The sequence below is a fragment of the Lepus europaeus genome, chromosome 11, assembly GCF_033115175.1.
Source record: "Lepus europaeus isolate LE1 chromosome 11, mLepTim1.pri, whole genome shotgun sequence".
Classification (NCBI taxonomy): Eukaryota; Metazoa; Chordata; class Mammalia; order Lagomorpha; family Leporidae; genus Lepus; species Lepus europaeus.
The window spans coordinates 54,292,768-54,306,025 of NC_084837.1; the positions used below are offsets into that span (position 1 = coordinate 54,292,768).

General features: G+C 37.4%; 2 protein-coding genes across 2 annotated transcripts; both read left to right on the forward strand.

Annotated features, from left to right (window-relative positions):
* The first annotated feature begins 1,840 nt into the window (after positions 1-1,840).
* Positions 1,841-2,791, forward strand: LOC133769497 (olfactory receptor 4K17). The gene has a single exon (XM_062204709.1). The coding sequence runs from the start codon at positions 1,841-1,843 to the stop codon at positions 2,789-2,791; it is 951 nt and encodes a 316-aa protein (XP_062060693.1).
* A 6,475-nt stretch (positions 2,792-9,266) lies between these two features.
* LOC133769498 (olfactory receptor 4K14-like) lies at positions 9,267-12,418 on the forward strand. The gene is made up of 2 exons (XM_062204710.1): positions 9,267-10,170; positions 12,402-12,418. The coding sequence occupies exons 1-2, from the start codon at positions 9,270-9,272 to the stop codon at positions 12,416-12,418; spliced, it is 918 nt and encodes a 305-aa protein (XP_062060694.1). The 5' UTR covers positions 9,267-9,269.
* Positions 12,419-13,258: the final 840 nt, after the last annotated feature.

Genomic DNA, 13,258 nt, shown 5'->3' on the forward strand with positions numbered 1-13,258 from the left:
TGGAAGAAAGAGCTCTCTCTCTCTCTCTCTCTCTCTAGCTGTCACTGTGCCCCTGCCTCTCCTTGTTGTAACTCTGACTTTCAAATAAATAAAAACATCTTTGAAAAATTATTCCTAATTATAAGTTAATTTCTATGTTTGCAAATATAGGATGTTTGACTTTAGAGATACAATAGGATAGGGTTTATGGAAATTATATATATATTATATATTAAATATAATATTATATATAATAACACTATATTATATATAGTATATAATATACATATAATATTATATTAAATATTATATAATATAATTTTATATATATAAAATCTTCCTAAACAATCTACATTCAGGCTTAGATAAGAGATTCTGATGACCCATTCTATCATTTTTTAATTAATTAATTAATTAGTTCATGTACATAGATTCTCAGTTGTAAAAGCTGATACTAGTTTACATTTTTCTATTTTTTTTAAAAATAAAAGTAAATAGTAAAACAAAATGGTTTTCAGAATGGGTCATTTAGCAAACCTAAATGTATACTATATTTAAAAGACACATACAACCAAACAAAAATATTTGGAAAGTTTGAGAATTAAATAAACATAAATATAAACACAAAAATTATGTGGATATATACATATCACATAAATTAGAATTCGAAGCAAAGATCCTAGGTGTGGAAAGGAGAGTACATTATTATAATGATAGCATATGACTGTTCACTGAACTTACTTGCATGCTCTTGGTCAGATGTTCCCCAAATAATGAGAAACAATAACAACTTGAAACTAAACTAGGTGAAGAAATGCTTAAAAAGCCAAAGTTGTCTTTTTTGTTTTATTAGCTCTCACTTCTAGGTATCTTCTGTACACTCTACTATACCAAAAATATATATAAATATGAGCATGACTATTTTCAGGTTATGGGAATCCAAGAAGAGATATATATTTTCAGTTTGAAGTCCTTTAGTTACCATTCATATCACATTGACCTAATTCTTTGTCTAATATTTTAAAAAATCTGTGAATTTTATATGTGCATATTTATATATGAAGTTAGTGTGTACAAAATGGGATCATTGAACAGGCAGCATCATAATCTTCTATTCAAAAATAATGTGAATATTTTGTTCTTATTTTCTTTCATATTTATTTATTTATTTATTTATTGAAAGAATTAGAGTTAGAAAGAGAGAGAGGTTTTCCCTCTGCTGGTTCACTCCCTACATGGCCACAATGGCCAGAGTTAGGCGAGGCCTTACTCAGGAGATTAGAACTAACTCCCTCTAGATATTCTAAGTGGATAGCAGGGGTATAAACACTTGGGCCACCCCTCTCTGCCTACCCAGACACCTTAATGGAAAGCTCTTTCAGAAGTGGAGTAGCTTAGACTCAAACTGGCTCTGATATGGGATGCTTGCTTTGCAGGTGGCAGGTTAACCCACTGAGCCATAACACTGGCCTCTCTATAGTCTTAAATACCATTTCTCAAACATTATGTCATGGAAGGTACAATATTATACTCTATGATTTTCTATTTTCTGAGAAAGTAAGTCTCAATTGTACAACACTTAGATTCATTTCAAGTTTCTATATACACAGTACTATTGCTATGATTATTTTATAGTACATATATAATCCTGTTCTTAGGTTAAATTCTCAAACATGGGAGATCTGACTCTTAGTCCTATCATTATGATCAATTGTGAACCGAAATTGATCACTTGGGACTAGTGAGATGGCATTTGTACATGCCACCTTGATGGGATCCCCCAAAGGGATGGAAAATCTTGCCAATATCTGTGGTGTGAACGGTCTCTTTATTCTTTCTACAGGGATCTGAAAACAAACATATGATGGAGTCCACAGAAGTATTAAATCAGTCTCAAGTATCAGAATTTATTTTGCTGGGATTGACCAACTCCCGAGATATTCAGTTTTTTCTCTTTGCACTCTTCTTAGTTATCTACATGGCCACAATTTTTGGAAACCTTCTCATTGTGGTCACAGTGGCTTGCACCCAAAATCTGAACACTCCCATGTATTTTCTCCTTGGGAATCTCTCTTTTGTGGATATGACCCTTGCTTCCTTCGCAACTCCCAAGATGATTGTGAACCTGATCAAAAACCACAAGACCATCTCTTTTGCTGGCTGCTTTACTCAGATATTTCTTCTTCACTTACTGGGTGGCGTTGAAATGATACTGTTGGTTTCCATGGCTTACGACAGATATGTGGCCATTTGTAAGCCTCTACACTACACAACCATAATGAACAAGAAGGTGTGTGTGTTGCTTGTACTGGTTTCATGGCTCTTAGGTTTCCTTCACTCAGGCCTTCAGATACCTTTTGTTGTGCACTTGCCTTTCTGTGGTCCCAATGTGGTAGACAGCATTTTCTGTGATCTCCCTCTTGTTTCTAAGCTTGCCTGCATAGACACCTATATTGTACAGATAGTCATTGTTGCAAATAGTGGAGTGATATCCCTGAGCTGCTTCCTTATTTTGCTTATTTCTTATAGTCTAATCTTCATAACCATTAGGAATCACTCTTCTACTGGGCAAACAAAAGCCCATTCGACTTTGACTGCTCATATCACAGTGGTGATTCTCTTCTTTGGCCCATGCATCATCATTTATATCTGGCCTTCCAGCAACCACTCTGTAGATAAATTCCTTGCTGTATTTTATACTGTCATCACCCCTATCTTGAATCCTATTATTTACACTCTGCGAAACAAAGAAATGAAGACAGCCATGAGGAAACTATGGGGAGCTTTTGTGAATTCTAGAAGCAATACTTAGGTTTAAAATGTAACTGCAGAGAAACAGGATAATTTTCAGAATAATTTTTGTATCAACACAAATGAAGTCGAGTAAAATCCATCAAGATTGTGGAGGCCTAATATTAAAAAACTTCTTAGGGGCCAGCGCTGTGGTGTAGTGGGCTAAGCCTCTATCTGTAGCACTTGAATTCCACATGAGCACTAGTTCATGTCCCAGCTGCTCCTCTTCTGATCCAGCTCTCTGCCAGGCCTGGGAAAGCAGTGAAAGATGGCCCATGTCCTTTGACCCCTGCATTCACGTAGGAGACCTGGAAGAAGCTCCTGACCTGGCTTCGGATCAGCCCAGCTCCAGCCGTTGTGGTCATTTGGGGAGTGAACCAGCAGATAGAAGACCTTTCTCTCTCCGTCTCTAACTCTCTCTCTCAAATAAATAAATAAAATCTTTTTAAAAATATCTTAAATAATTCAAAATAAAATGTCTTTAAACAAAAACTTGTAAAACTGAGCTATAAAAAGTATTAATAAAAGATTTTCTTGTACTTCAAAGGAGTTTAGTAGATGTATATTTATTTTATGAAGTTATTACATTTGCTCTGGAAGAAAGGGAAATAAAGTGAATCATCAGAACAGCTGTCACATTTTTATGTATAGACTGGATGATTTAACACTATTGTGGGTCCAAAACTGATTCTCTGTCTTCTCAATAATATTAATGTCTGACCAGGACTCATATTTAGTGGTTCCTAAGAAACCAGTAGTTCTAAGTATCTATCTGCACAACCAAAGTAAACTCATTTTTTTTTTGTTGGCTCAAAAATAAAAATAGGTACCTGTAAGACTAATAATATTATCAGATCTACATACATATTCTTCTTACCATATAGTTCAGCTTCAAAGAACTATGCATCCAACTCCAAAATAAGTTTACAGAAATGCAAATGCTGCGTTGGGAGACAAGATCTTTCTGTGTGTGCCCATGGGCTAAACATCATTTCAGCCACCACAGACAGCAAGTCCCTGTCTTGACTGCAGAGCCATTGTAGCTCGGCATTTAACTATACTCCCATCTCTGGCTCCCTGGGTGCTGCATCTCACGTATCATTCCCAATTTGACAGCAAGATATCCTGAACCAAGGTACCACTCCATTACTGTCCTAGATCACAAATATGTATTACTTGCACAGTGATTCTTTTTTTGTTCGTTTGCTTGTTTGTTTGTAAGACAGAATTACAGAGAGAGGTAGAGACAGAGAGAAAGGTCTTCCATCTGCTGGTTCACTCCCCAGATGGCCGCAACGGCTAGAGCTACACCGATCCAAAGCTAGGAGCTTCTTCCAGGTCTCCCACATGGGTGCAGGGGCCTAAGGACTTGAGCCATCTTCTACTGCTATCCCAGGCCATAGCAGAGAGCTGGATGGGAAAAGGAGCAGCCAGGACTAGAACTGGTGCTTACATGGGATACTGGTGCTTCAGGCCAGGGCGTTAACCCACTGGTGCCCACATTGTGATTCTTACGTCAGCAGCATTCTTTCTGCAAGGGCACCATTCAGAAAACACTCATGCCACCATCATGAGCAATTTGTCAAGTCAGACCCAGTTCCAAGAAGGATTATCTCAGTCACAACGTGTCCAATGGGAGCAAAAAGGCTTGGAAGCATCTTTGCAGTCATCACCATCGAAGACTCCAACAACTTTCAACACCACCGAAAACATTCATATCACTAACACCGAAGATCCCTAAAATTTTCTTCCCACACCACTCTGAGCTGCAGGGAGCCTACATACAGCATCCTCCCAATAGCCAGAACAGGCTGCTTCCCATTCAGCAAGGCCTTCATACACCCAAATGGGGTCTTTTCCTGATGAAACCAGCCTGTGGAGTTTGACCACTGTAACAAAACCTAGGAATCTATTTAAGACAACAAAGAATATGAAAGATTTGCCATCAGCAAAAGAACACAATAATTCCCTGTCAACTGACTCCAAAGAAACGGAGAATCACAAACTACCTCACAAACTAAAAGTACTCATAATTGTTTCAAAGAAGCTCAGCAAACTTCAGCATACACAGAAATAACTCAATAAAGTGATAACCAGAATGGCAAATTTAAAGGAGACCTGGAAGAAGCTCCTGGCTCTTGGCTTTGGATTGGCTCAGCTCTGGCCACTGTGAACATCTGGGGAGTGAACTGTGGATGGAAGACTTCTCTTTCTCTGTGCCTCTCTGTAACTCTACCTTTCAAATAAATAAAATAAATCTTAAAAAAAAAAAAGGATAGGATACCAAATTTGCTTCACAGTAAATTGGGTGCTCAGGATGGAATCATCACTCCCTTGCTATTTTCATGGTAAGACTGGAACTTCCTAAGGAGTGGGGCAGGCATTCTTCCAAAGGTGACTTTTGGGGGAGGCAAGCACCCCACACCCTCAGCTTCCACCAGAATCACCCTGCCTGCCTATGAACCCATCTGACTCCTGACGTTCCCTCCCCCAGAAGAATGGACTCTAACTTCAGTTAGTGGATATGGGACTACGATCGCTCCCCAGAAGAATGGACTCTAACATCAGTTAGGGATACGGGACTAGGATCCCTCTGGCTTCTTTAGCAGGGAAAAGCAGTTCACATGGGTTTTCAGCAGGAGGTGGCCTCTCCGGGGGACACAGTACCAGCTTGAAGAAACTGCTTCCATCCAAGGTTTCACGTGCATGGCCATCTAGAATTTCAGTGTTTCAAGTCCGGAGAAAACAAACCTAGCAAGTAGATTAAACTCACAGGGTCTAAAACAAGGCACAGAGTCACTGTTACAGGGCCTAAGGAAGGTGCTGTCTAAACCAGGGGGACGCTTTCCCATTGAGAAGCACCAGAAACTGACAAAAGGAGGCTTGATCATCACCAGGTGGGCATTAGGGCCTGGCCAGGTAAGAGGCCTGCCCTTCACACGGAGTATCAGAAGAGCCATCCTGAGGGAGGTGTGAACCTCCTTAGGGAAGGCACACTACTGATTTTCATTGCCTAGCTGGCCTGGGAGGAGAAAACATCACAAAGTTCTAATGTTGTACTGATTTATATACGTTTCACTCTTGCCCCTGTTCTGTTTAGCATGATTTGATATCACTGCTAACAAAGTCCCCAAGAGATGTCCGTGGCAAATTGTCTCTGTGGTTCTTTTTCCATTTAGACAAGAGAACAGGAAAAGTTCACCCCAGGGACAATGTTAGGCAGTGAATATAACCCAGAATGAGGGAAAACATTTCTAAAGAGATTTTCTCCACCCAACCGTTGATGTCATCTCAAGCACACTATAGCCGACTCACAGATCTCAGAGAACACTTTGGTTTGGTAAGTCAGCTCTCCTCTCTGGTTCTCTTCATTAGTTCTTAAATATTTCTGTTTGTTACAAGGTTGCCCTCTATGCTTAGAGCTGAGAATGACTTCTTTATCTTCCAACATAGAAGACAATTCATGGGTTTTCCTCTCCTCTCTTATTTGTGTCTCTGCCTACACACTTAAGCCATCATACCCTGGCTTGCAAGATGTGTATTAGCAGGAACTTAGATGGGAAGCAGGAGAGCTGGAACTTGGACCAGGCACTCCAAAGTGAGATGCTCGTGTCCCAGGCAGTAACTTACAGGCTGAATGCCCACCCCATTTGTCCGTCACATTTTCTTATCTAATGAGTTCTTTCACAATGTTGCAATCACAGTTCTTTATCGGCTACTCCACATGAGCAGCTTCCAGCCATCTTTGTTCAAGTGGTCCTTGTTTCAAGAGAATAAAAAATTAAATCAGAGTGTCAAGCATGAGATTATTAAAAAGTTCACAGAAATGCATATTATGACAAAAAAAGGTATGGATTTGAAACTTCTTTGGCAACAAAATAAACTTATTTTGCAATTCCATTTACCATGAAATTGTCGAGGAGTCCTCATATATTAAGATAACCACAAACATAGATGTAGAAGTAAAACAGTTTCATATCCAATGAGAAATGATATGAAATGTAGTTATTGCAGAAAGATTAACATTCACACAACATGAAAACAAGAAGGCATGAGCTATGAAAGGAAATAGAACTCTTCCCTTGTGTACCCCATCAGTGTATATACCTCAGGAAATTTATTCAATTCTCTGAGTTCTACATTCTCTTTGAAGAGATACAAATAATGAAAATATCACAGAGTTTTAAAGTACTTTATAATAAATCTAATAAGGAATGAGTGCTTTATTGCTGTATGATAAGAGTAGCTCAAGTTGTCTTTTTGCTAACTTTTTCAATTCTAGAGTTATCATTAACCTCTCCCCTTTTTAATGAGAAGTCTCTCTGAATTAAAGCTAATAATTAGAAACATGCTTTAATAGAATGTCCCATTAAGCCCCAGACTCTCTAAAATATCAAAGTTGTTACATCCTAAGTCAGCAGCATGGTTAACATGTCCTTTGCTGCTGCACATATTACAGTTACTGAGTAAGTATATGTTAACATGGAGAAAATGTAACTGGTAGATATTTTGAAAAAACGGGTTTCTATACATGTTCCTTACAGAAATTGTTCAGTTGAACCACAAAATTGTTGTCCCTGGAAAGAATCCAATTTCAAGATCCAACATGAAAACTGGAGAAAAGAAATTACTAAAATTTATTAAAATGCTTAAGGTACAAGAAAAGTTTAAGTGTTTCCAGTGTATTTTCATTTGAGTCTTCACAACATGTGTGTTAGGTTGAGTCTCCTCATTTTACAGATGAGGAAACAGAAACAAAAATGGATTTAGTTCAAGGCTACAAGATCGGGTGGGCATTTGGCCTAGCAGTTAATATGCTGCTTGGGATGCCCTCATCACACATTATAGTGCCTGCACTGAAGACCCAGCTATGTCCCGATTCCAGTTTCTTGGAAATCACACCCTGGGAGGCAGCAGATGAGGGCTCAAGTAGCTGAGTCCCTGCCATGTATGTGGGAGATCCAGAGTGAGTTCCCAGTGCTGTTGGAAGCGTTTGAGGAGTGAACCACCAGGTGGTGGGACATTCTCTCTCTCTCTCTCTCTCTCTCTCTCTCTCTCTGTAATAAATAGATAAGTTTAAGGGCTAGAAGGTCAACAAATCATGGACTGAGATTTCAATCATTCTAATTTGAAAATCTATAGTCTACTAATTCTCCTAAATATTGGTTAATATTCATAGAAAAGCACAGTTAATTCATCAATATTTTGAATATTAACACTTATAAAACTGATTTTTAAATGTTACATGGTTACTTGTTGGTCCATTGTGTACTAGGAAAATACGTAGTCATCTTTTAACAAAACTATATCTCAAACACATCTGAAATTCTGCTTTTACCATTAACTGTCATCTCTGTTACTTAATTCAGCAAGAACTACATTTTCAAAATGTATCCTGAAAAAATTTGTGTCAATGAGAAATTAAATTGCAAAAAAAAGTTTAAGTTGTTAAGCTTTGCAGGACACATAAATCTGTCAGGTATATTATTAGAGTTTTTTTTTTAGAAATTGAATACTTACTGGTTTTTCAGAACCAGACATTTCTCTATTACAGAAGATATATTTAAAGTTATGAGACTAATGCCATATATCATTCATAATGAAATATTTGTGTTATCTACTCTCTTTAGGAGAATTTTCTTTCTATCCATCTGTGATCTATGATTCTGAGTCCTTAATAAAAGAGGAGGGGAAAATACTGCTCCTCATGAGGTAATGGTTTCCATGGTTAATTTGCTCACTGTGACCCCAAGGAAACTTTGGAGATTTTGAGAGGCAAAAGATGAGACACTCAAATTGTATAAATGCCAAGACAAAATTAATGAAGGGGCAAAGTAAATGGGCAATTATGTTTCCTCCATCCAGTCTGAGATGCATTGTCGATTTACTTAGGGACCCAGTTATTTACAGGTGAATCACTGACTATAACTGAATCTCTTTTTTTAGAAAAAAGATTTATTTATTTTATGTGAAAGCCAGAATTAGAGAGAGGCAGAGGCACAGAGAGAGAGAAATGTCTTCCATCCATTAGTTCATTCCCTAGATGGACAAAACAGCCAGTGATGCGATGATCAGAAGCCAGGAGCCAGGAGCTTCTTTCAGCTTTCCCATGTGGGTAAAGGGACCCAAAGGGTTTGGACCATCTTCTATTGCTTTCCCAGGCCATAGCAGAGAGCTGGATTGGAAGTGGAGCAGCTGGGATTTGAACCTGCGCCCATATGGGATGCTGGCACTGCAGGCAGTGGTTTTACCTGCTACACCACAGCACCAGCCCCTATTATTGGATCATTAACTTCATGGTTCCTTGGAATCAATAGGGAATCAATAGTCAAGGATATACTTTGCAGATATATGTTATTTACTTTTATCTTAGAGAATACTTAGATACAAAATTTGAATATGAGCACTAAATTCTAAAACTTAAGTACGCTTTCTCATACCACTAATTGATACTGCATTCTTCTATCTAGGTTATTTTACAGAACACACTGACTAAAATGGATGGAGGAAATCAGTCCATAGTGTCAGAATTTGTGCTTCTGGGGATTTGCCAATCATGGAATGTTCAGGTCTTACTCTTCATGATATTTTTGATGGTTTACCTGATCATTGTATCTGGAAACACTGTTATCGTGATCTTAATCATCACTGACTCACATCTCCATTCCCCCATGTACTTCTTGTTGGCCAATCTGTCCTTTGTTGACATGTGGCTTTCCTCAGTCACCACTCCTAAGATGATCACAGATTTCCTGAGGGAGAGCAAGACGATTTCCTTTGGAGGCTGCATGTGCCAGATCCTCTTTGTCCACTTCATCGCAGGCGGTGAGATGGTGCTACTTGTGGTAATGGCCTATGATCGCTATGTGGCCATCTGCAAGCCACTCCACTACTCCACCATTATGAGTCTACAAAAGTGCACTGGGTTGGTGCTGGCTTCCTGGATTGCTGGCTTTGTTCACGCTGTGAGTCAGATGGCTGTGATTGTGCAGCTGCCTTTCTGTGGCCCCAGGGAAATAGACAGCTTCTTCTGTGACATACCGCTGGTGGTCAGGCTGGCCTGCATGGAGTCCTACAATTTGGACATTTTAATGAATGCTGACAGTGGGGTTGTTGCTGTAACATGTTTTATTTTACTGCTGATATCCTACACGTATATTCTTCTCACTGTCCGCCAAAATTCTAAAACTGGTGCATCCAAGGCCCTGTCTACCTGCACTGCCCACATCACAGTGGTGGTGCTCTTCTTTGTGCCGTGCATCTTCATATATGTGTGGCCACTCAGTATCACCTGGGTGGACAAGTTTCTCTCTGTGTTTTACTCTGTTATTACACCTCTCCTAAATCCAGCCATCTATACCCTGAGAAATAAAGAGATAAAAAATGCTATGAAGAGATTTAGAAACTATAGATTCCAAAGGAAATAATTAATGTTCAGAAATTCCATAAGCGATTTATCAATACATGGACCTTGTAAAATGGGTTAAGTTTCAGAGTGTTTAGATTAGATTAGATATTCCTGTATCTAGATACAAGAATAAGTTTAACATAATACCAGGCTAATCCAAAGCCAGGAGCCAGGAGCTTCTTTACTTATTAATTAGTTAGTAGAATATTATAAATTGTTTCTCTAAGCTCCAAATCCAGTGATAAGTGTCTATAATAAATCGATACAATCTCTTTTCCTTAGTCTGTAACTGTGTTAAAGAAAATCTAATGTAATCCATAAACTGTACTTTGGAAATTTATATTTACTAAATAAAAAAAAAAGAAAATCTAAATTTTCCTCAACAACCATCCTGGTGTGTGGTATCATAAAGAAATTCTCTTGAATTTTCTCCAAATTTCATTGGGTAAAAGTTATGATAATGCAATCTAAATTGTAAACAACATAAATGCATGACTCACAAAGATAGTATTAAAAAACTATTAATCAATAATTGGTTGTTCTACCTTAGTCTGCAGACTCAATTCGTCCTCCTGTGCAAACCCATTCAACCACTTTATTGCAATCATAATGTGTGTTAAGTAATATTTTTCTACTCAGGATTCTGAATATCTTTATAAATCTATGTATATATTGAGAAGGTAAATCTGTGTTAAATACTATTTATACATATATCCTAGATATTTTGTAAAAAGGGCATAAGAATAAAAACCACCATTTACATTCTAAGTAGTAAATACATCTCTAAGTAAGTACATCTCTAAGTAGTAAATATTCTCATCTCAAACATTTTAGTCACTTATTGTTGTGCTATCCAAGTTCAGTATTTATGTATCAGTCTCAGAGGCAGATTTGCCTTGATTTTCACATTAGAATCATCTTTACAGACACTAATCCAGAGGACTCATATTCACATTCCATAGACAAAATCCTATTGTCCAATAGCCAGTCTTAATTTAAATTCAATAAAAATATTATCTTAGGAATCAAAATTTCAAATCCAACAAGTACTCAAAGATGAGGAAATGGGAAACACAAATTTTGTACATGTATAATTAAGTGTAATAGTGGAAGAGGCTATTCTCTCTCTCATATCTCCATTCCCAAATATCCAAAAAGAAGGTCTTGTCTTCCATGCAAGACATAAAAATCTATTCTCTATGCTACTACTTCATCATATTAGGCCATATGTCGATGGGTGATCATGTATGTGTTCAGATTGGTGACTTCCATTTTCATCAACACATTGCCTCATTTGTTTTGTCATGCAATAAATTCCTCTAAACAATCAGTTTTGGACAGAACATCATAAAAATGAACAAAGTATTGTTTAAATTCATAGAGAGCTGTATAAACTGGAGATATGGTAAAGAAAAATATGTCTGGAATACACGTCCATTCCAATGATTTTTTTTTTTTTTTTACTTTCTGCATAATGGAAGGATTCTATTATATTCAACCTGCTACTAAGAAGCTCAGAGACTCACACAGGACACTGAGTCATATCAGTGGATTGGAATTAAAGAGGTCTATCAGTACCAACAGCCAAAATTAAGCTTTGTAAAGAATTCCACAATGTTTAGCAACATATGACTGCCAACTCTAGTCATTTTGTATAGGACTCCATTGATGAAATAGTTGGGTGTCTGGGAATAGAGACCAACATAGCATAGCTTGTCCTTTCTCTACTTGATTATTAGAGCAGCCTCTGCAGTGATGACTCTGGTGGGTGTTCAAGTGAGACACCTCTGTTTTCACAATTTGTACCCATTCTAAGAGGCATAAGCATTCTTCTGTCTCCTTTGACATCAGTCCTAATGCTACTTGTTTTAAATTCTGACCATGTAACCACAATATTAGAAACTGTTCAAGAATCAGCATGGCTTCAGTTTTTCTTCTAGCCAAGGTGAATAATCAAATGTACTGTTTCCCTTGTTTCCTAGTGACAGAATATCTTTGAACTTCAAGATATTCTGAACTTCAAGACCACACCATAAAATAATAACCTTAACTAATACTTGACCATGAAATTTCTCTTAATTGGTACTGTTACATTGCAAACTTTTGCTTCTAGTTGATTCTAATTGCTACTCCTAATTTACTAGCAAGAAAATTTACTTGCATATTCAAGTACAGGCTTTTAATTATTACTTCATTCATATTAAAGACCCCCACCATGTAGTCATAGGTAAACACTGAAGGACAAAAGGCAATTCAACAGGGATATTTATAGAAAGAGTGTGTTGTAAGCTAAGGCAATTTCATTATCCCTCTGGACCTGCAAAATTTGATCTCTCACATAGTACTTCCACCGGGTAAGTTCTTATACTAAACATTTAACTACTTTTTAGCAATCGTTTACTTATTATTATTCCCACACGGGGGGGGGGGGGAGTCATTACGAATGAGAAAAAAGCAGACAACTCCATTATAGAAATTGTAGGAATTGTTCTTCCTCTTATCATTCAAATGCCTGAATCACTCACCTTGATGATGTTCTTATCCGACAGTTTATTTTCCCAGAAAACCACCAGTGAGGTTTTTAGCAGTTGGGCACTTATCTCATGCTGCGGTCTGTGTCCCATCTACCACTCAGAATTTTCCCACTCAGCCACAAATCCCCGTGTCACCTGTTTCCTCAGACCACTCTAAGTATAATTTGTGTTAGGTTGAGTCATCTGAGAACTAGGCATCAGAAATGCATTTAAACAATGATAAAACTAATATTTAATGATAGAAATGAGAATAATTATTATCTGTGATGGTAGCTACTGCAAAGGACTTCAAGAAATTTTATAATTTGAGAGAAAATATTTTGTACTTTAAGTGTGATGATGTCACAGATGCATGCGTAGGAAAACAAAGCATCTTTAACCTACACATTTAAGATTTGTGTATTTTACAATCTGCAAATTATTTCTCACTCCATAAAAAGAGTTAAAATCAGCTTGGTAAAAAATAAGAAAAACAAATAAACCAGTATAAAATAATATTAAGAGCAGTATAATTTCAACAATTCTGGCAATAAAAGAATAATAA

Bases quoted from the DNA above. Each gene is read 5' to 3' on its own strand.
- LOC133769497 (XM_062204709.1), top strand. From the start codon at position 1,841: ATGATGGAGTCCACAGAAGTATTAAATCAGTCTCAAGTATCAGAATTT.
- LOC133769498 (XM_062204710.1), top strand. From the start codon at position 9,270: ATGGATGGAGGAAATCAGTCCATAGTGTCAGAATTTGTGCTTCTGGGG.